Source organism: Nomia melanderi, chromosome 14 (genome assembly GCF_051020985.1).
Source record: "Nomia melanderi isolate GNS246 chromosome 14, iyNomMela1, whole genome shotgun sequence".
Classification (NCBI taxonomy): domain Eukaryota; kingdom Metazoa; phylum Arthropoda; class Insecta; order Hymenoptera; family Halictidae; genus Nomia; species Nomia melanderi.
The window spans coordinates 1,652,771-1,676,704 of record NC_135012.1 but is presented as its reverse complement, the minus strand read 5'-3'; the positions used below and the strand labels follow the sequence as shown (position 1 = coordinate 1,676,704).

The following is a 23,934-nucleotide window of genomic DNA, read 5'->3' as shown; positions in this document are numbered from 1 at the left end:
GCATGCTGTGTACCAGCGATTGCTAATCTTACAGAACAATTCGAGGTGGAATGGGCAGCTTTCCTCATTGCCTTGTTCGATAGATAGTGATCGAAGAAGCGTGGTGGATGTTAAAACTACGACTAGCGAGCAAGTTAGTCTTTTTCATCTTTATATTATAGTTTGAATATTCTAAAATCAATTTATTCGATAGAAGAAAAGCTTCGGTTTTTCATATAATAATAAAAGAAATCTAGAACGACGCTTCATGTATAAAACATCGAATGATATATTGGCAATGCTTCAATGAACGCGTCAAGCGAACAGCGAACGTATCAAAACGAAACGAGCGCGTTCCCGCGGCGCGCGTTTTGCAATAAAATTAGATTCGCTCCTTCGAATAAACAACGAACGCGCTTTTCCACGCGTGATCAAAAGTCCGCGTTCTTTCATCCGAGCCGCCGTTGAATCATCGAATATCAACGTACGAGGTTTTGCACTTTAATCATCGATGTTCCGCGAAGCCCTCCATTTACCTTGCCATCGATAACGCGGATTCCCCGTCACTTTCGCTTTTTCCCCCGTCCCGGGGAAATGTGTTTCCGAAAATCCGAGCTGCCTCTGCCAGACGCGTTTATAAATGGCGCGAGTCACCGCTACGAGCGTGTATCCGTCGGCCGAAATGTTTGACGCTCGAATTTCGCGCTGGTTAGAACCACGGCTACCACACACACTCTCTCCCTCTCTCTCTCTCTCTCTCTCTCTCTCTCTATACCTTTTTCCATGGGAATTCGGAAAAATCGTTATTCCGCTATCGGACGCGGAAAGAATTCGCGTCGAACCGTTGTCCGCGTCGTTTATACGGTCGCTTTGCCAAACACCGTCGACGTCCCGGTCGTGTTTCTTCGCGTTGTTTTCGTCCCGGTTGAAGGAAAGCTCAAAGCGGCCGCGCGACCGGCCAGACCGGTCCCGGTCTCGCCGCGAAAAGAAAACGTCGTAACGCAAACACGAGTATTACCGACTCCCGGCTTGTTTGCAAATCGTTACCGGCCACCCTTTGGGCGATTTTCGTGGGATTTCCCGGGTCTCGGGAAATCTACCGAGCACAGGGGAGCGTTCTCAAAGGTTCTCGTACGGTTTTCTCGAGCGGCCACGACAAATAAAGCTGCCAAGGGCTTTCAATAGGGAACTTCCGGCCACGCGTCGCGCGGCCGGTAGCCCGTCTCGCGCGCAGGAACGCGGAAAACCCGACGGGGGCCGCAAAGTTTCCGCATTTCTCGCGGAAACGAAACTCTCCGGAGCATCTTTTCTCTCAGCCTCGTTCCCTTTCCGACCACGTTCCCGCGGATTAAGCGCATAATGCACTTAACGGTGACCCGCGGTAATGTATTCCGACGTCTCTCGGAAGTCCGCCGGTTCTTTCGAAAACACCGACACCCCCGGCCGAACGCGGCCGAATAAAAACATTCCCGGCACGCGCATTTATTTTCGAGCGAGAAGTATGCCGACCGCGATGCGAGCGTGATGCGAGTAATGGCCGTTTCAATTTAAAGCGATCGCTCGCCGGCATAATACGCCCGCCTCTCTATTCCTGTTGCCCCGCGGAACCGAACGGGGAGGGGTGTGCTGAACGATCTCCTCGAAGCCTCGGCGAAATAATTAATTGATGGAAATGCTTGGTACGGGAATACCGCGTTCCTGAAAAGCGAGCGCGATTGAAACGCGCTCCGCGAAGTCGGGGCGGGGAGCGAGGCGAAAAAAAAGCATCGGTAAACTTTGAGTTTCCGATCAGACGAGCCTTCGTTCCTCCCTTCATCCCCCCCAGCGTCGTTCTCCCTTCGCCGGCCGCTCTCTTACGCGGCTCCCGATATCAATTCTCCGTTGATAAATCTCCGACAGTACTTTATATTCACGATATTGTAATCGGATGAATAAATACAAACGCCGCCTGTAAGTCGTTCCATCAAACATGCATAAAGGCACGACTTCGATTCAATTGATAAGAACTAAGAGGTATAAAGAGAGCTATCGACTACCCGGGTCGAAATGAAAAGCTCCATCGGGCTCGCGCACTTTATTTTCTCCTCGTTACCGGCCGGCATTCCTGCCCTCGCTAGCTTTCTTCCCGTTTCACCCGTTTCCTCCTCCACGCGCGCGGCTATTTCTTTTATCGACCGGACGCGGCACCGGTCGCGTCTTCTTCCGGACAATCGTGACGCGTGCGGAATTAATTACAAGATCAAAAGACGATTTAGGGCTGCCCCCCACCCTCGCCCGGCCGCTCTCCGTCCCTCATTCGAGACGAGTTTGGTCTTTAGAGCCTAATCCCCTAGAGCCGGTACTCGAAACCGAGCCACTTGATGCAAGGCCTCGTTAAGATGAGTTGGCTTGAATCGTTCCTGAAGGGGTGGCTTGAATATTACGAGACCCTCTCCGCTCGCTATTACACCACCTGCTGCTGCCGGCGTCGCTTCCGTTACCATACCGTTATTCCAACTTCCAGCGTTCCGTATTCGCGTTCAGTTCCTCGACTTTCGCGGCTCGTCTGACGATCGAGAATTGACGGTTACGCGATCTAACCGAATGTCGACGTTACGACGGACCGTCGAAGCGCGCGGATGGTACCTTCGAGGCTGCGCTGCGCTGCGGACCATCCCGTAGGAAGTTTCCCGGTTACCTATCTGTTAATTAAAACTCCGATAAAGTTGAAAAAAAGAAAGCCGCCGGCGGAAAGTTTGACGAGCAACCGAAGACACGAGTTTAATTATTTCCCGCGGATACAGCAAAAATTCGACTTCCACATTGACGACGGCCGCCGCGAAACTTCGCTGCGAGCAGAAATTGCCGGCGAACGCTCGCGCGAGACAGCGAAGGGAGGCAACTTTTCTTTCAGTCTTTTATAACTTTAATTGCTCGATTCCGCGGCCCTGTTTCTCCCTGCCCGTTGCCTTGCCACCCCGTGAACTCGCGGGAAATTCATCCATCCATCCATCCATCCATCCAACCATCCATCCGTCCATCCATTAGGCGCGGCGGTGTTCGCCGTGCCCGTCAAAGGAAAACTCCGCGCGCTTTTCCTTTCGTCCGTGGATTCAATTTACTGATTTCGTCGCCGCTTATTTCGCCGGTCTGGATTCGACGCCGGTCTACCGGGGAAGCGATTTTCCCGCGGACTCAGCCAATCCGCCTCGGATCGATTTCCCTCGAAGACGCGGCGTGCACGCGCGTCTCCTGCTATGCACACGCGGCGAGAAGGAAAGCCTCGCCGGCCGCCGTACGCTTGAATTATGACGGGCCGTTTGCACGGGACTTTTACGCGGAATTTTAACCAGTGTAGTTTATCGGCGTCGTTCCTTATCGGGCCGTCTCCCGCGCGCCACCGACAGGGACGAATTAATTCCCGCTTCCGCGTCGTCAGCCGGCCACAAATTTCGCGGCGCGACGTGGGTCGAAGCCGGTCACCGCGCCGCGAAACCTTTTAATGCCCGCTTAGCCGGCCGGGGCGAGTGGGACGAGCGAAATTTCGCCGAGTGGTCGGAATGCCCGGCACGGTGAAAAATGCGAGTTTAATTCCTTCCGGTTTTACGGGCGCCGGTATCTCGCGAAGGAGAAGCACGCGCTGCAAGGAAAAAAGGAAGCGCGGCGGACGGTCGGCCTACGGGGAAATGGCGTTGGATGCCGCGGCGTTTCGTATCGAACGTAATTACGGTTGCGGCACCCCCTGCTGCCATTCTCGATGTAGAGAAACATCGGTTGCGAACCGCAAGCCAGCCGCTGCCGTGCCAATACTTCGTAAATTGAACTACCGTTCGCCTCGGGGCCGTAGCCGAGGGAACGTCGGCAAACTCCACGATTCGACGTCTTCCACGCAAATTTTCGCGACGCTTCCTCTACTTCCGTCGACATTGCTCTTCCGTGCTCCTCGCTCCGTTCCATCCACGTAGATCCGTGAGACAGTTTCGTCGCTCCGACCGGGCCGTCTTTTCTGAATGAAACTTTTCAAGTGTTTCGCCACGGCCGAGTGGCCGGCCTGCTCGGCCGTTCGCGTCTCCGTGGGGATTGGAAGTTGAAACCCAGCCGCCTGGTCGCTGCCCCATCGTCAAAGATCCCTGAGAACCCGGAGAAAAAAGAACTGCAGACCTCGGAACAGAGAGAGAGAGAGGAGAGAGCTCGGTTAAGGTGAACAGACTCCGAAGGAAATTGGCAGAATGGTCCCGGCGAAAGGTTCCTCGAGCTGTTCCGCTGCCTATCTCTCTCTCTCTTTCTCTCTCGCAGTCTCTCCTTTGGTCCGCCTTGCTCTTTTTCTGGCTGCGACGAAAGGTAAAAAGGCTTTGTCCGGGCACGATGCCACCGGCAGCAAGAGAAAATTGCGATTTATCAGAGTGCGTGCTTGTCACGGGGACGGTGTTTTCTCTGGAAAGCTTCTGGAAAGATTTTCATCGCGCGGAAACATCTTCGGGGGGCTGCCGCCGCCGCTGTCTGTCGCGAAGCCAACGAACGCGGGACGCGGTTCGCCCGTAGCCCGCTTTCGCCTCGATAAGTTCCTCGGGGATAAGCTCCCGCGAGGTACCGCATAAACCTTTCCTTGTTTCCCGGCGAAGTTACCGGGGAATATTTCACCGTGAAATATCCGCGCGGCGAACGATCCAACTTTCGGCCAGCCACGGCGAACTCTTAATCGATTTCGGACCGGGTGCGAAATTTTTCTAATTAGGTCGTCCGATCTCTTCACTTCTATTTTTCTCTTCTTCTTCTCTTTTTTTCCGTTTCCTCTGCCGCCAATCTATCCGTCCCTCCGTTCCCCGTGCCCCGCCGCCCTTGCGCTCTTGCCAGTTCTCCTCGTTTCCCTTTCTTGCTCGACGTTCGAATATTCGACCGCGCGTCCTGCCAGTCACGTTTTCCCATCAAAATGTAGATGTTGCGCGGACACCCGGCGGACGTATATTATTTTTTTCCCGCCCGATCCCTAAGCGTTATTTATGCGCGGCCCGGCAATTTTTAAATTCCCGGCAGCCGGGGCGCGCGGGGGCAGGCGGACGGCCGCCGTCGGATCGTTATTATTTCCGTATCACGTCGGGGGTGGGACGGATCCCGGAATCAGGGACGCGACCCGTTCCGTTCCGACGACGCCGATATTTTAGGGAACTCGTCCCGGCTCCCCCGTCCGATCCCCGAAATCCGTGGATTCTGGAGATCGACGACTCGGAATCGTTTCGCATTAACTTTGATCGCGGGGGCGGCAGCTCGGCGAGCCCCTCCGCCGACGCCCCGGCGGTTTTTCATTCGAGCTCGAATCCCGGGGAAATCCGCGCGCGTCTCTCGGAACGACGAAAAATACGTGTTACGCTCGGCGAGCCGAAACGAAACGAAGCGAAGCGATCACCTGTTGCTTAATAATGCTCGCGCCGTCTCGCGAAGATCGCGATTCATTCGTGGCCATCGCGCCGCTTCGAGTCGTTCGAGAGCAGCCGAAACGAGAGAAACAAAAGCGGGGATAAATTTTCATCGATGCTCGTCCCCTCCCCCCCCCCCCCCTCTCTCTCTCTCTCTTTGCGATGACGTTCTTCATTCAATCTAATCAAGACGTTTTTATTAGAACTGAGTTGCTACTCTGGTTTTGACTATTCAACGAAGAATTGTTAGACGTTTTGTTCGACGCTGGAGAAGCGTGAAGTGTGATATTCATGAAGTACGTATTGTGTATTGCTTTAATGAAATATTCAAGTGAAATTGTCCTATTCCTTATTGAACTTGAGGAACGCCATCCATTTGTTATTATAAAACGATGAACGTTCACAGCGAACGAGGTTTCGATAGCAAAGGGTTGAACCTTTTCGGAAGCGAAAATGAAGCAAAAAGGAAAGTTGAGGGAATCACGATGCGAAAAAGGAGAAAGGGAATCGATAATTTGTCTCGGGTGATTCCTGGTCGCGAATTGCCGGTCGGTTAAGCGTCACTGGACTGGGACGTGACTCCGAAAGCGAACGAAAGTCGCCGTGAAAGCGACGCACAAACGAGTCCCCCGATGTAATCGCATCCTCGTTATCGTGTTCTTCGGCGACGGTCTATGGACCAACAGTCTGCGAAGTCGTTCCAGTCGTCTTCGGGGCTGCGCGAATTTCCGTGACGCGGTTCGCGAACGGCTCGATCGAAGTCTACGTGGGACTATCGAGCAAGACCCAGTCGAAACCAGAAATGCCGTCTTAGAAGGGCGAATTCCAGGATCGTAGAATCGGTGAACACCGAAGTCCCTGAAATCTGAAGGAACTCGAGTGATTCTAGTCAAAAGCCTAACAGGCAACTGGTATATCTGCGATGGAGCGGATAGAGGAACTTTCAGTAATTCTACCTAATCGAATTAAAACTTTGGCAGATAAGATGATCCGTTTTTAAGCTGTGCCATGTAGCTGCGTCACGATTCGCTCGCTGTATAATATCCTATCGGACGATGAAAGTTTAAAACCGAATTCGACCGAGGTAAATGTTATTTGTTTACTTTCAGTATAAGCTAAACATCACTAAAGTCTTAACGACAAAGCCATGTTAACGCAGTCGTAAAAGAAACCGTAGACCAAGCTGTCGACCCCGTATCTCCATCAGACAACAACAACATGAGCGAGAACCGATTAAAACCGGGAATGCCAACGTGCAACGACGCATTCCTGCGGTATCAGCGAATCCGTGAGCGCCGAAAATCTAGAGAAACGCGAACGGTTCCAGCCGGAAGAACGCGGCGAGGCAAAGAGAAGCGATCCGGGAATCGACAGGGACAATGGGTTTACGGGGGTAGATGGTAGATTCCTGGTCGCCGGCGGTTGTATTGTCACCGGTGGTGGTTGGTAAAAGCAGCGGGCGAGGGTAGGAATTGTTTGTCGCGAGTAAGAAGGGTTAGGGCGCGGAGGGAACCCGGGGGAAAGGGCGGCAGGAAAGTCTGTGGGCGATTTCTATTGTCGCCCGTGAACGCTCACGGTCGCCGATATAATTGGCGCCGCCCTGCCGGATAACTCGAACGATAACGAGGACAAAAGAAGCCACGCCGTAGAAGAAAACAATGGAAGAAGGATCCGGCTGAAAGTACCGGGCGAAGAACGACCGAGGCGAGTTCTTCGGGGCGCGATGACACGACGACGACGACGACGACGACGACGACGACGACGAAGCTGCAGTTGCGCCGGTCTCTCGGCTGAATCTGACAGAATTCAACGGGTTTACCGAGCTTCGTCGCTTCCCCGGCTGCCGAGCCATGCCGAGCGAGCAACCTTTCGACGAAAACGCCAACGATTTCGCCGCGTTAATTGTGCTCGTTAACGAGGGCAGAAGGAAAAATCGGGAAAAGACGAACGCTCGCTCGCGCGCTCGCGTTGCTTCCCTCAATTGCCGGTTTCGCTCGTCCCATTGTCGCGGAACGAAAAACGATCTTATCTTCCTGCGATTCCTCCGCTTTTCCCTTACGAAATGCCGGCAGAGGGGCAAAGAGGAAGGGGTGAGTCTTCACGGAAACCGATTCAAACGCCGCCTTTCATTCGAGTCTCGTTGCAGGCCTGCCTCTGAATAATTTGTAAAACCTAGAGGAAGACGACGGTCGCGTTACCGGTCCGACGTCGGTGAAATGCAACAAGCTATCCCGAAGCAAGAAAGCGGAAACATCGTTTTGCGCGTGTTTAAAGTTATGCAGAGATTTATGGCGGACGTTTCTCCCCGATGGATCTCTCTCTCTCTCTCTCTCTCTCTCTCTCTCTCTCTCTCTCTCTCTCTCTCTCTCTCTCTCTCTCTCTCTCTCTCTCTCTCTCTCTCTCTCTCGCCCCCTTCCCACTCCGCTGGTTTTCTTTCGGCGTATTTTGTGGAATTTATGTGGGTCAACGTTTTCTTCCGAGTTCGAGCAGCAAGCGCTCCTGTTTTCAATTTTTATGGGTCAACGATATCGTTTTAATTGAAACGGATACTCCTTTCTCCTCTCCTATCGTCTCCTCTGTCTCGCGATTTTTCTACCCTTTACCCTGTACAGTGCGAATCATTTAATTGCACCAGGCAAATTGAATTTGCGAATCGTTTGTTGCGCGCAAAAAGTGTTTCGGGGAATAGTCGTTCGAATATCAAGCTCCCGGAGCAGCGAGTAACTTCGTTGGAAACAATTTTTCATAGGACACACGGTTTACAAGCGAATTTAGGTGGCACGGTTTATTGACGCGCTCCGCGCGCGCGCGTATGTATGTATGTATGTACACTTGAGCAGGAAACACATCGTTCGTGCCAGAAACCATAGAGTCGTCGAGGTTCGAATAAGCCCGATAAAAATCACGAGCCGGAGTCGTTGCGTAGACCACTCGAAGCCTCGTTTATTCGAAAAGTTCACCGTGCTCGATTCACTGACACGCGATGGATCCCGAAAGCTATCCAACAGGTTCCCGTCCTCTCGCGCCCCGTCCACCCCCGCGGGTTCGTCTGACTTAAAATGTATTTACAAGCCGGGAGGAGAGACGGCTAGATCAAAGTTTGGCGAAAGTCGTGACGGCGGGCCAAGTTCTGGGCCGAGTTCCGATTGCTCTTTTAATTGACGAGATTATAAAAGAGCGATTTACGGGGCGCCACGAGCGGCGCCGGCCGCTGTCGATGGTAATTGCAGTTTGATCGCCGGTCTTCGGGCAACTTTCACCCAGTTCGCGGGCCCTTGGAATTATTCCGCGGACGACGCCGAAGCCAATTCCCAGATTTCGGATAACGTTCGAGGCGCAACGGGCGTCGGGAACGCCGGCGCCTGCTCTCCGGATAGACACACTTTCCGCGGTAGCTCGCAATTATCGTGGCCATCGAAGATTCCCCGGCGTAACGACGAACCCGGAGTGCTTCCCTCGAAAATGGGACGTCTCTTTAATTAATCCCACGTGACGCAATTATCGGTAGATTTAATTATCGAAAAAAAAAGAGAAAAATTGTCGAGGGGAGTTGGCTTGCGGCGCACAAGCCCCATTGAAATGGAACCAGGACTGCGCGAAGTTCCCCGGGAACTTCGAGTGCGGCATCCTCCAACTTAAATTTAACTACGAGCTCGCCCTAAGGATTAACGCAGTATCGCTGTAATTACGCGAAGAACAAGGGCAATACGGATCCAGCTCCGCGAGCGAGCTCTCTCCCCTCAAAACAACTCGAATTAATCCTTCTTTCCGCGGGAGCGACGGCCGCCCGAACCGAATCAAGATTATTCTAGAAAAGCAGAAATAAAAGGCGGCGAGTAAAAAACGAGCGGAACGGGTAACGGACGGCGTTTCTGCTCCCGCGATTTTTTTGATCAGCTTCCCGAATAGTTGCCGTTGCCTACTCTCGCCGGGATACGCGAGAAAGGGGGATAAATCGATCGACTTCTTGTCCGGCGTCCGAGAATAGAAATTTCGAGGTATCGAGCGTACCCGGTATTTCCACGGCCGGCTCCCTCCCCCTCCCCCACCCCCTCCGTCCCGCCTCCATAAACCGTTTTACGAACTTTTTCCGGTATATTGAATTCTGATTCCATTCTCGAGCGCTCGGACACCGGTATATCCGGTCGCATCTACCAGTATCAGCGAACCGTCTTCCCGGATGGCCGAGCCTCTGTTTCTCGTCCGGGGAGATGGGAACGGGAATGGGATATCCTCGCCAGTTCCAATGGCTTTTCCTAACTTTCGATCCCGCGGGACTGACCGCGGTATGTCCGCGCTACGGACCCCTGGCCTCGATTCCATGCGAACCACGCGCCGCTCGCTACTTTCAAACCCGACGCGCCCCTATGCCGCGCCGAGATATCACCTGTAATCGACGAATCGGGACTCCGATTTCCATGCGACCGGACCCTCGAACGCCGCATACCTCGCGCTCCCGAATAACCCGGCCGAATCGTTCGAGCGGTCGGGGATTTGTCGAAACCCTGAGTGATTTTTAATTGTTTTTGGTTTAAGTGCTGTCAACCCTTTGCGGTCGGATGTCGACGTTCCGGCCAGATGAAATTTTCGTGTTTCCGAGACTGAGTCACGAACGGATGATTCAATTACTTGGACAGCGAGAGATCACCGCGTAGTTTCTGTTTTTTAATTATTTAAGCGATTGATATATAATTTAGCTTCATCTGTTCGAAGTTTTGTATATTGCGAAGAACCCTCGTGAAGGGTTAACACTAGAACTACCGTACCAGTCATCAAAATGACTGGTTTCGATTTTTTTGTTAAGCAATTGAATATTCAAAATTATTTTGAAAAAGAATAGTTTCATTTGAGTACTATAATGAATGCCTGAAGAAACTGAAAGTAATCTATTGTTACAATTTTTACAGGACTAGCATATTAATCGTATTAAATGCTCGGTAGTTCTAGTGTTAAGGCGGTGCAGATTATTTCTATAAGTGGAACGGGCGTTGTGCTGGATTGCGCACTGATGTTTCATAAACTGGTAAATTTCTGGTGATTAGTATCTTCGTGGAAGTTTGACTTAGGGTATTGCTTATTGCAATTTTTAATGCGTTCACCTGTATGAATTTTGTTTTCATCGAGCCTCTCAGCATTCCGGTGTTCCAACCGTTGTGGACTAATCAGTAATACGAGCATTGATCTTTCTGTTACAGGAGACAAACTACCAAACGGATTCCCACTGATATCCCAAGCGCCGATAACCAAGGTGGTAGAAACCGGTCACAACGCGGTCCTCCTCTGCACGGCGTTCGGTTCGCCGACCCCCATTATATCCTGGGTACGAGACATGCTGCCTATCGATACTGCGAACCCGCGCTACACGGTTTTGGACACCGGTAAGTAAATCAGCCCTCCGTTCACCCTCCTCCAATTATCTTCCTTGTTCCCAGTGTTCCTCGAGGGTGTGCTACGGCCGGGCTCCTCGAAGAGTCGCGAATAACCGCGTAAATCACCGTGAGATAAAGTCTATTAACGAAGATTAAAGGCACGGTTATAAGGAGTGAAAGAGGTCCCGGGGCTAAAGTGGATACGCGAGACTGCGTAAAGGTCGAGGGGTAGAAAAATATGGATGGCCGGATAGATCGAAGATGTTTGGCCAGGGTACACGGGGGTGGAAGTAGAAGGGAACGATGGCGATGGGTGGGCGGCGGGTGGGCTAGGTAACAATAGGGTGAAGCCCGGTGGCGCGTGTCATATCTCGTCGAGTGCCAGAGTGCGTAAGTCACTGTCAACCCGCGGCAGCGTTGATCGAGTGGTCACGCGATACGGGAACATCCAGCACATTCATCTCGTTTGCCGAGAGGCGCACCTGGTCTGCTCGCGGAACGAGCACCGCGTGTCTGGCCGCGCGCGAGGATCGATATCATCGACGCTTCCCACCGAAAAACCGTTCGAAGATCCTGCCAACTAACTCCGTTTCAGTCCCGATCCGTGAGCGACGTCCGCGGATCGATCGGGAACCGATAAAATCCGCCTCGAACACCCGTTCCTCTGATACCGGCAAACGGTCCCCGGCGTTATTCGCCGCGTGTACCGGCACGCGACGCGTGACCGACGCGTTCCTGATCGACCCCACGCAGCCCAGGTTTAACGAACCCGATGAAACGATCTTCCGATCGACCGCGAAAGCACGAACGAACTCCCGGTAAATTCGAGCGCCGTTTCATCGGGCGCACTCGAGAACGCGTGCTGCATGGAGAAACGAAACAATGGGGGGCAGAAAAAAGAGCGAGGAAGCCGGAGACGAGAGCGCCCGGCTGAATTCTTGCTCCGCGCGCTACGCCGCGCCGTACCGCGTCGCGAGTGTGTTTCACCGCGCAGAATGAAAAAATAAAATGCCGGCGACAGATCTGGACGTTAATGAGGAGTCGCGATTCGCGAAATATAATTCGCGATAACGGCGCAAACGAACGAGCGGCGCGGACGGGCACGGTTTTCTATATAGCGAAAGTTGTTTCGCTAACGCACGATGTAACCTATTATCATTATTTTTCCGTGGCGGCTAGCTCGCCGCGCTGTGCTCCCACACTGCTCACGCCACCGGTGTACGTGCGCGTGCGTGTAAGTACGTGTATGTAGAACGTTCACTTTGTTTTTATCGCAATGGCGGTATCATTATCGAGCGGCACGTCACGTAATACCGGCGTGCACTTGCCCGACTATCTTTACGGCGGCCGGCGCAGTTTGCCGCGACGTGAAAAGTGTACATTAGATGCAGGAAAGCCGGCTGCATACACCGCCGGTATCGTTCGCCTGTATCGTACACCCGGTTACGTGTACGTGCATGCGTTATGCATACATCCGCGCGTATTCCGAGTACAGAGTTCCCCATAAAATTCGTTATGACCCGCGCACTCGCCGGCGACGACGGCTCGACGGACCGATTCCCGACGCCCACGGAGCCAGACATTGAAAGACAACCTTGCACCGATTAACCGTTCGCCGACGGAACGATCCGATGCTGAGCGTTCCGGGCAAATGTGCAGTTCAACCCGTTTCGCCCCGGCGTGCTTGTTTCACGGGGATCTCCCGAATGAAACGGTTTACTAGCGGTACTTCCTTTAACGGATATGTTAACGTTGCACCCGTGCGAGCATGTATATTTCTTAGATAATTCAACGATGTTTCTGAGAAACTTAATTACATTATTCTTTGAAGATGTCGTCGATAAAAGGGGAACTTTTTCCAAGAGAAATTGCTCGCCGGACGGAATGAGTTAACGGTTTTTCCCGATTGTAGACTCTATCGTCGCAGTTCCTTTTTGCCAGCCGAGTTTATCGCTAAATCAGACTTAACTCAGATCTGCCTTGAAATGTTCATAGCGGGCAAAAATTTGAAGAGCCGAGTCGCTGCAGTGATAAAACTAGAGCACGCGTTTGTCACGGTACTTTATGTCGTTTGTACCACTCGGTGCTGCTGAATTTTGGAGATTACGAATGCACGCGATAAAAGGATTATAAGATACGTTTACCGGCGCGTGTTTTTTATTCGGTATTACCTTTCACCCGACGCATATCCGAGCGTTATCTAGTTTTGCATCGTTTATTGCATCGCATGGAAAGGTCTGTCCTCGAGGGAACCATCAAATAAAATCCTTACCAATATCGCAGACCCTCGGCTGATCGAAAAATAGAAAACAAAAGGGTTCAATCGAACGTTCTCTCTTAAACGGAGCCAGTCGCCGCTTTTCTTCGAGCCGTCGCACACATGCGACCCGAACTCATACACGCGGCTGAACCGGGTTTCACCTGTGTACCCGGTGCAGACCGCCACGTGTGCCCGACTATAGCATAGTAGTCGCACGTTCGTCGATCTTACCGCCCGAGCAACTGCTGCCGTATGCATCGCACGTATAAACGGGGATATCGCGTGCGTGCTCGTCGCCGTGTCGCCGCGTCTCGGGTCCGTCGTCGTCTACGCCGCGTTCGCAGCCATCTTATCGAGGATTCTCGCGAGGGGAACCTTGCCAAAAGCGGCACTCTTCCCGGAAATTCGATCTTATACCGTCAGCGGACCTCCAACCCCATATGTTCGATGAGTGGGAGTAATAAAAATCCTCCTAGAATCGCGAGAACATCGAAAGAAAGAGGATGTTCACGAAGTATGAATCTGTAACCCGTGAAACGAAATTAATTGACAAAACTGACACATCCGAGACGATTTATGCAATTTATCATCCTAGAATAATGAATTCTATTCTTTCTTCTAACAGATTTTCAACCTTACTTGCTTTAAACGGTACAGATTTGAAACGTTTTTAACTTACAGCAACCTGCTAAGTATTAACTACGAAAACCTTGAAATCCAGGGCTCACACGGTTGCATCTCGGAACATCTGACGAAACAGAAACGTCCGATTTACTAAACAACACTAGCAACATCTATACTAACTACCGAAACCGCCCAATATCGTGGTGGTCAAAGAACAAGCCAAAAATCCCGCGACAACGCGTTCAAAGTGTCGTTAACATCCTGCTCCGGCATTACGTGGCCACGGCGTTCCTGCGTCGCAACAGATGCGTCGGCATGGAATCGTGACCCAGGTATATGCGTCGGCGAAGACTGGGGGATGGGAATAAGGGCCCGAGGGGTGGGCAGAATGACAAGCTCGAAGCGGAAAGCATTCCCCTCTAGTCGCATCAGTCACTCGCTCGCTCCCTTAACGTTATTCGCGTGTCTTCGCGGCAGCCCGCCCTCGACTCCTCGCTTCCCGCGACCCTCGCCGCCCCCGTCAATACCGTTAGAAGGCGTATGCCGCCGCCATACGGCACCGCGCTCGAGCTACGTATATCCCATAAAATATACGGCTTAATGTATCGCAAAAAGTACACGACGAGGGGCAATGTACTTCCTCCCCGCGCGAGCGCGTGTATCCCGCGTACTAACTTCCGCGAAAAGAAAATGGATGGTACGAGAAACAGCGGGGGTGTAGTAGCTAGCAGGATGAAGAAAGGAGAGAGAATGAGAGAGAGAGAGACAAAGTGTTGCCAAGCGTCACGGATAGTAACACGTTTAACGACTAAAAGTCGTAAGGCAGCTCGCGCGTTAACGAAGCTAGCCCGCCTGTTCGCCTCCGTCCAAGGTTTTTGCGAAGCCGGCATTTGAGGAGGCGCAGCGGCGACGGCGGCGGCGGAGGTTGTCGGGCCAAGGAAAAACCAGTCCGTCGACGACGTACGCGTTATTCAAATTCTCGAGAAATTAAATTCGCCGACAACTGCTCCGGCTTTCCCATTGCGACGGGGTGTTGGCTCGAAGGTTGAAATTTTCATGGGGCTGCTGCATTATCTACAGGGTTATTGTTACAAGCGGCAGCAGTCATTGTTTGCGTTCATTCGGGAAAGTACTTACGCGTACCGGCAATTTACATCGGTAATGCGAGAGCGTGTACGGTCGCGTTTGAATTAGAGTATCTTGACGCGGCGACTGCTGCGGTACACGACTGCCGCTTTCTGAATTGTTAGAGGGAAATTAGAATAGGATGATCGATGTCGAGGAAAAATGTACGGGGTGAATAATGAGACAATGACGCATCGAAGGAGTAACCGAGGAACACAATTCCAGTGCCGTCGACGCGTCGTTATCCGTATTTCTCTCTTTGATCAACTCTGAACGCCAGTTCGAAGCGTTTTTGTGTCTTCGAGGACAATCGAAATGATTAATACGCTCGGTTTAAGTGAGACACGCCGCGTGTGTATCCGGTTACTGCGAACCGGCGCCCGGAACCGTGTTAAACCGTGCCGGGTTCGCGTTATTGTTGTTAAATTTCGCGAAACGCCATCCAGAGTCAATGGAAAGGGGAGCTGCCCCGATGAAAAGTTTCGACGGCGTGCGGCCACGCGCGCGCATATTGTTCTCGGCAGAGAGGAACGGTCGCATCGAAAATCAACGAAAACATAGGGTCGGCGCGGAGGTGAAAGCACGGTTTTCGGCGGGACGCGCGGCGCCGGTGCCGAGGGAAATGTAATTCCGAAATTCTTTGCGGCGCGTTGGGAACAAAAGGCGGCGGGAAACGGAAAAGAGGATAGGCGGCGTTACGCGGCCGGACAATGCGGTCGCGAATCTCCATTTCCGTTTATCGCGCAAACGAGACAAATTAATTAAAGTTAGACACAGGCAGCGCGGCCTGCCGGGCAACCGGGCAGCGAGAGGTCGCGCGGCGACACGGCGCGGCGTATTAAAATAACGGCCGCTTTGCTCGGCGTCGAGCACTTTACGATAATTGAAGAGAATTAAACTCCCGCGGATTCCCCGGCACGCGAAATAAACCAATTTAACGTTTCATTAGTCCTTTGGTAACGTTTACGAGAAGACAGCGCAACCTAAACCACCTATCGAGCGTCGAGTTACGTCGCGTTCGAGAACCGAGAAACCGCCCGAAAACCGGCACAAAGGACCGCGACTCGCGTAATTACGCGGTAAACCGACCCGGCGAAGGCTTAACGCATCGAGAATCATTAAATTATATTTTGCGCTTCTCGACCGTAAAGCCGCGGGGAGGAACGGAGGAAGGCGGGAAAGGCGGAGGGCTGCCAGCGAAAGCGAGGGAAAACGGGATACGGTGGATAAAGTAAAAGCGTGGGAGGGCAGTTAACGCTTCGTCAACACTCATAAAATTTCCAGCATTAAAGCTGCGAGGCTTGATGAGCAGGGCTGGAACTTCGAAACAAGCCCGGAGGTACTACCCACCGGTGCTTAACACCTGCCCTGGGATTCACGGGGTTTCGTTCGTTCGTTCGTTCTTTTAGACTGGCCTCTTATCGCCCGTTTCTTCGCTGCAGCCACGCTGCGCGCGCGCGCCTATTCCCCTCTTAATTCCAGCATAATATCCCGATCGTTTCGAAACTTCTGTAATTGTCCGTAACGATAATGCAGGAATGCACGAGAGAAGGGAAACGCGGGAACCTCGGAAATCGTCGTAATAACCGTGGCCCGGTACGCAGCTTACCGCCCGCCCGGCGAACGGAACGAGAGCTACGAAATCGCGAAACGCGTTATTTACGATGTCTCTCGTCCCTCCGTGCCGGCCCTCCTCGATAATCGTACGACACGGCCGCCTCTAATCCGGCACACGGATCGTAAAATCGTGTTACGCCCTGCGAGAACTCGTCCGGGCTAAAACGGAGCTGCCCGATGCTTTTTAAGCAGCGCTAGCTCTCTCCCGGATGTTTAACGTTTCAACCAGCCCCCTTCCACCGACATTCGTAAAATATCCTCGGCCAAAGTTTCACCCCCGGTCGCGGAGAAGAAGGGCAAAGTTCGAAACAAGCCCGAGGTGAAACGAGCACGTCTTAACACCTGTGCGCACTGAAATTCCCGACAGCGCCGTCCACTCTTATAGCGACGACCCGCCGCTCGTTCCTTTGCCCGACACGTTACGCTGCTATAGAGACTCGCGATCTCCTTTTCCGCCGTGTTTCCCGTTCCCCTGTCCCTCCGGTGAACCACCCCACGGCACATTAGACCACCCTTTACCCGCGGGGGTTGACTTATGACGCCGCCGGGCTCCGCACGAAGGGGGATTGAGTAAGTTACCTTGCTCGCCCGCTTATATTCTTGCCTTTTCGCGGGGATCGAGCCGAGAGGAAGATCGCCGCGCGCGACAACCTCGATGGAAATTCATCCGGACGATTCTGCACGGAGAGAGGAGTATCAAGAGTTTACCGTTGGAGGTATTTTTTTCGTGAATTCCGCGCGATGCTTCGATCACCGAGAAACAGGGGTTTTGATTGTTTGCGGGTCGAGAGCCGACCGAGAGCCACTTCCTTTGCAGCGAACTTGTGCAGTTTGATATTCGATATATTGTACGATTCATTGAATAAATTAGTCATCTAGCTCTCACAATGCTCTCTCGCTGATTGAAGGCAAACTGCCTTGTTCGCTCAACTCCGAGCAATCTCTTGGCAATGCACAAACGCTCGTGCACTCGGAACTCCCGCAACGCACGCTCGTATCGAGGATTTCCATCTACGCTTCGTAATTTTCTAACATATGTAACGTTACAAAACCTTGGAGAAAAACCGTCTGTCGAGGCTGTCAGAGGATTCGTCGAGAAATTTTCATTGGAATTCGGCCCGCGTACCATGGCGCGACGGAAAGCAACGCGCAAGCTACGTATGCATACAATTAACGGCTCGTTTCATTGCTCGCGAATAGGAACGACAGGGCGGTGTGGGAACGTCAACGGGTAATTCGATTTCCTTTCTGGCGGAACGCATTCGGGAACCGACGCGACTGCTTCGAATCCTCGCGAAAGACGTTTCATGCCCGCATAATCTTCCCGTCTCTCCCGCCATTCTCTCTTATATCAGCGAACCGGGACGCATCTGACGTTAATGCGCCCTGCCCGGGCCCCCGTTCCTCCCCCGCAGCCTCTCGACGAACCGAAACGCAAACGTTTGTCGCAGCGCCCGGAAATTTCCTTCGTTTTCCGCGGAGAAACGGGGCCGATCGAGTCGTTCCGTCTCTCCGCGAATGGCGGGATGAGAAGAGGCACGCGAATACCCGGCGGAATTAACCGGCGCGACACTCGAAACCGTTCCCGGGCCGTCGAAAGAAATTAGTATCGGCCGGGTCGAGTGTGCTCCGTCATTCGCGAAATCACTTACCGAGTGAAACGCGGTAGCGAGCGCGGTATTCCAGCATTTCCATGCAGAGCACCGTTCCCGGGACGAAACGACGCGGCCAGAAGTGGTCGGCGCAAGTACGGGGTCCAACGTAAACATATTTTCCGTTTGTATTTTGACTGAATCGAACGTAGCCCGCTGGGAATGCAACGGTACACGAACCGCGCCGGCCAACTCTCGCTCTCTTTCTCGCTTCTCTTTCGCCTCTTTACGCGCGGTTCGAGCCCCGCCGCGCGTGAATAACTTCCCGATAATTATAATTGACTTTTGTACCGCGGTCGATATGTCTACTTCGCTGTAGTCCGTGTATTAATTACGGGGAACGCGTGCGCGCGGCCGGTCGTAACAAAATCTTGTCTCCGTTTTCAACGATGCTGCGGAAATAACGGGGAAAGAAAAGCGCTGGATAGAGGACCTCGGGAGAAAGCTGGGCGGCAGACTGTAGCCTCGGGGTAAACATATTTTCTGTTTGCATTCTATCTCAATCGAATCGAACGAACGATGCGCGGCCCCGTCTTTCGAAGTCATCGCCCACATCGGTTTCTATCTGTATTCCCTTCCTGCTGTATCTCGCCGCGGCGCGCGCGCGCGCGAGTGCGAGCGCTCGACGGGGGCAAAGGGAAACGAATGGCAGGGGAAATAGGCGATAGTGAATAAAGTACGAGTCGCTGCACACCGCGCGTGTACATTTCGCGTTTACCACTCGTAATATTAAATATAAGGAAAGATATTTCAATATCGACGGGTAAACACACAAATAGTTTCGGCGCTTCCCGCCTGCGCGTTCGTTGCTCCCTGTCCCTCCTCCCACGCTCTGTCTCCTACGCGAGGAGCTCGATATCTTTGTACATATTTATGCAGGCGAAACGCACCCGTTCGCCAGCCTGTCCTCGTGAGGAGGGACTCCGAACATTCCCTTCTTGCCTTCTGACAGCTGAAACGCGGTCTTGATAAAAAAACGCTCCCCGTTATTGTCGCGGCAAAGCAGCCGATTTTCCGTACACTGAAATTTACCTTGGATGTTTGCTAACTGTCGGGGACCACCTTCTAGGGTTCACCTTTTTGAAAGATCTAATCGTTGAGATGAAACTTGGAGGAGTATCCTTATTTCATTCGAGTAGAATCGATCTTGGGAATTCGCTTGGATGCTGATTTAAAGTCTTTAACACTAGGTTTACCGTATCACTTTGTAATCAATTGTACTGACTTTTATCCATACATCTCGTAGTTTCATTTATAAGATCATTGTGTATAACGATTTCGTTTTTGAAATTGTTTCTCAAAGGAAACGTGTGATTCCGTTCGTAACTCAGATTGACCCGTGTCGGTAGAGATAGGTATATAAAAATGTCAGTGAACCCAGAGTTAAGTGCTGTATTGAGATGAAACTTGAAAGAATATTCTCCTTCCATTGATAATATAGTCCGTCGTTCCATCGCAAGTTCAGCACGATGAAACGACCGCGCAGTAGATACTCATCTTCATTCAATTTCCAATGTCCACGCGAGGAAAGCCCCTCGCGCGCAGCTCCGTTATCGTCGGCGGCTTAGATAGACCGGGTACACAGGTGGAACGTCGTTGTTCCGAGTCGAAGCCGTGAAGACGCGATAAAATTCGCCCAGGGAACTGCCGACAACAACGGCGAGAGTGAGGCTCGCGTGCGACGATGATTATTCTGAATTCATAAAGAACCTTTCTAATCGGCCGCGTCGGGCATCTAATTGCCCTTGCTGCCGTGGTCCCACGATCTTGCGTTTTCTGCTTTCATTACCGATACGTCGAGCGATGCATTAAACGCACGCGTTGCCCGCTCGCTCCCTCTCTCGCTCTCCCTCTCTCTCTCGCGCGTTTTTCGCCACGTTCTAGCCGCTGGCGGCTCGCCGGAACGCGCGACCGATCGGCGAACGCGCGGTGAATAATCAAAGGTGTTCCTCCCCCTCGGAGCGGAACGCTCGATTCGATCCTCGTTTCGGTATCGAGACGAGAGGGAAGGGCAGAGCGCAAGGAAAGGATGAGCAACGGTTTCCGGGCGGCCGGCCGTTCACGGCAATCCGAGTTTTTCACAGCCACGCTAACAACGTGCACGTGACTGGATGGGATAACAATATGACCACGCGTTCCTTCCTGGTCAGCTTACTGGAAATTGTAGATGAGGCTCGATTATGTATTCCGATCGTACGTGATATCAAACCACCTCGGCTTCTCGCTCGTGATGGAGTGTTTTCTGCCCTCGACCCCTTCGCCCGTCCTCCTAGGTCCACCCTCTTCCACTCCGCCTCACTCTCTCTCTCTCTCTCTCTCGCGCTCCCGTCGAAGTCACGTTCACTACGAAACCGTATAAATCCATAGGGTAGCCGGACTAGTAGGGAAATATTTAAACCGGCTTCCAGCAGCAACGAATAACGAGAATTCGGGCGAAAAACCTCGCCCGATTCGATCTCCCGTTCGAGGAGAACCGGCTCGCCCTCCCCGGCCATTAATTATCCTTATTAATTATCGTTCGGCGGCGAGTCTGAAGAGCGATCGACGGAAAACCATCCCCGTCGATCCGTCGTGTTTACTTAGCGAACCTTAGGGGGCGGTAAACCGAAGTCGGAAGTCGTGAAACTGGGCGCGCGGGGGGAAGATACGGGAGGCGGAGATCCGAGGGGGCTGAATTATACCGAAGGAGTGACGTCTACGGAGATAATCACACGCCTCGTAACAGCCAGTTCATCATCGTGGTATCGTGCTAAGGGGCTTGATGCATCATGGAAATCGCGCACGGAACCGGCCGGGTCAAACTGAAAGTGGAATAGACGGGGGCTCGCAACGGGGCTTTGAAACGGATTCCCAACCCTCTCTCTCTGGACGGGGTGCTTCCGCGCCACTTCACCCGCCGCGTTCCTCGACCCGTTACCAACTCAATTAGCGATGGAAAAACGAAACGAAAGAACGGCGAAGACCGCGTAACGCTTCCGCGCGGTCGCGCTCCGTCGAATTCTAGATGTTCGTGTTTATCGCGGACGATTCCGTCGATGAGGTTGAAACGCGGAGGCCGGCGGCCCCTCCCCCCGGGGGTTTCAAAGTTTCATCGACGGCACCAGGAGTACGTCGAGACGGTTTCCTGGGCGAATTTCAGAGGGAACGATCGAATTAAAATGCAACGAGGCCGTTCGCGAAACGATTCTCGGGGATAGAATTCGTTTCTCTCGGTGTACGTTCGCTTGTCGATCTATTATGAAAGCCGTTTATGAGCTGCGACTGCCTGATTTTCAGAGGATTCTCGGTTTTCTGTTACAGGAGCGCTGCAAATCACCAGATCCGAGGAGAGGGATCAAGGGACGTACGAATGCGTGGCGAATAACTCCGTCGGCACCGAGTATTCCAAGTCGGCCATGTTATACGTGAAAGGTACGGGACACACAGGAGTCTCTGGGATTCTTATCGCTGTCGCGGACGCTTTAACAAATTCATTACGGGAAGGGAACGCTAGTCCCGCCGGCTTGGTCCGGCAAAGTCAGTCGTTTTCCTGTTTGTAATTAAAATTAATGCAACGTAATTAAACGGAGTTGACGGGGCACAAAGGATACGCGCGCGTGGAATCGCATTGCAAACGTTACACCGGGGACACGACATTTCTTGCGGTGACGCGGGACTAGCGTCGACTGCCCCGAAATTCGCGTCACGTGAAATCGAAGCATTCTCTTCCCAAACGCTGGCGAGCGAGAGATTAATACGCTTTATCTCGATTAACGGGGACCATAAGACACGCAGCAAATGTTTCGGTTAGCTAAACATTTCATAAATATCAAATTCAATATCATTTCTTTGTCATTAATTGGTATACTTTCAAACAAACCTATACACAAAATCAACAGAGAATTCTCCTGTTTCTCTATTAAACGATTAACAAGTCCATCGCAGATCTTAACACTAAAACTACCAAGCAATTCTTGAAAATTCTCTATAGAAACTCCAAGAGTGCATCTATCCAAGGCTTTACTTGATTCACAATTCACTTTGCGTACCGCTGAATCAATTTCCATAATAATATCTCAAAGAAACATCTTTCTAATAACTCCGAGAAGAACAAATCGGGAATAAGTCGTTACGGCCCGTCCGGTAGGTTTAGTGTCAAAGGTCGCAGGGCAAGGGTTTAACCACCGGACACCCGATTAACGGAGGAATCATTTTTCACGCAGTTCGCCGCGTGCCACCGGCATTCTCCATACCACCCCCCGCTGTCAGCGAAGTGGTGTTGGGCGCGTCTCTGAACCTGACCTGCGTGGCGGCTGGCTCGCCGATGCCCTTCGTCAAGTGGAAGAAAGACCCCGCCACCGATCTGACGCCCGACGACGATCTCCCGGTGGGGAAGAACGTGTTGATGCTCACGGACATCCAGGAGTCGGCGAACTACACCTGCACCGCAGCCAGTGACCTCGGGGTGATAGAAGTCACCTCGTTGGTGAAAGTTCAATGTTCGTATCGAGATGGATCGGAGGGGCCCCGCGTAAATCCACAGAGATCGCATTAGCGGGCGCACGGACTGTGTAACGTGGGACGATCAATCACGCGGTCGTCGCGCGTCCCACGCGGAACGGGACCGTGGCCGGGCGCCGTTCCGATGACTAATCAATCGGCTTATGCCCGTCGCGCAGACACACACCGCGGACAATGCATTTTGCCCAAGTTCCTTGCTCCATTTGTTGTGCACCGCGTAAAACGTGTGCCGATGCGCTCGCTACGCTGATCGAACCGTATCCACCGTCTGCCTCGCGTAACTCTGTTTGCCGTTTCAACGGAATAGACACTGGAGATGCGCGGGAATTCGGGTCGTGTCGGGTCGTCGAGAGGAAGATCGCATGGGAATCTAAGCATTTCAGAGATCTAGTCGTTTTTTTCTTAATGCATTGAGCGCCGACTTAAGAGGCATTTAACCCTTTGAACTCTGTAGGCTCCAATATTGCACCAGTTATAATATTAGATATTTTAATGAATCTTGTATTGAAACTATGGGAACACTGGATTCAAGTAGATTAAACTAATCTGAAATATTTTTCTGTATATAATGTATGACTAACGGAAGATGGAATTGTTGAATTAGAATCCTGTTACGTCTGACCTAAGCGAGATTTGCTGCTTATTGTCAGTAACATTTTACGGCGCTTCGGGGCGAATAGTCAAGGGGTTAAGCACTTGGAATTTTATTTGAGATGCATTGTAGTTATGCGAGTATCATGTTGTGTGTTATACGGGGCGATGCGTAACTGGTACAACCGGATAGGGGCGGATTCTATGTGAAAAGATAAGTAGAAAGTATAGAATAACATTTTTCTTACGAGATATTCCGTTTCCAACTTATCTCACTAATTCGACTATAACAGAAATTTCACATTATGTAATTGACAAACGAACTTGGTACAGTAAGGATACCAAAGACAGAGTTTAATCTTCGTATTGCTTCTGCCCCGAGACATGGTTCCCGAGATCTCGTAAACCCCGAGCAGATCTAAAAAATCCCGACGCGACCCGAGTATATACCCGGTACCCAAAATTTCCGGGGTTCCCCGACACTCCCGAGCAGAGACGCCTCGCCGAAAAGCATTTACTTTGACGCGATCTAATTCCAGCTCTGCCGAGTCCGCCGGAAAACGTTCAAGTTTCGGACATCACCGCGACTTCCGTGAAGCTTACCTGGTCGTACAAAGGGTCCGACGAGTTGCAGTACTATGTGATCCAGCACAAGCCGAAGCACGTGAACCAGGCGTACGCCGAGATATCCGGAATCACGACCATGTACTATCATGTTCGGAATCTGAGCCCTTACACGGAGTACGAGCTCTACGTGATCGCCGTCAACGTGATTGGGCGTAGCCCGCCGAGCGCCCCGGTGACAGTCACCACTGGCGAGACAA

General features: G+C 52.1%; 1 protein-coding gene across 14 annotated transcripts in view; it reads left to right on the top strand.

Moving 5' to 3' along the window:
* The window catches only part of Lar (tyrosine-protein phosphatase Lar), a 376,216-nt gene that overhangs the window by 327,591 nt on the left and 24,691 nt on the right, over positions 1 to 23,934 (top strand). For all 14 annotated transcript variants that reach the window (XM_076373806.1, XM_076373803.1, XM_076373804.1 and 11 more), the window contains 4 exons: positions 10,568 to 10,750; positions 21,320 to 21,430; positions 22,222 to 22,497; positions 23,650 to 23,934. In XM_076373806.1, the coding sequence (XP_076229921.1) occupies positions 10,568 to 10,750; positions 21,320 to 21,430; positions 22,222 to 22,497; positions 23,650 to 23,934 (855 nt within the window). The remainder of the gene's footprint in view (positions 1 to 10,567; positions 10,751 to 21,319; positions 21,431 to 22,221; positions 22,498 to 23,649) is intronic.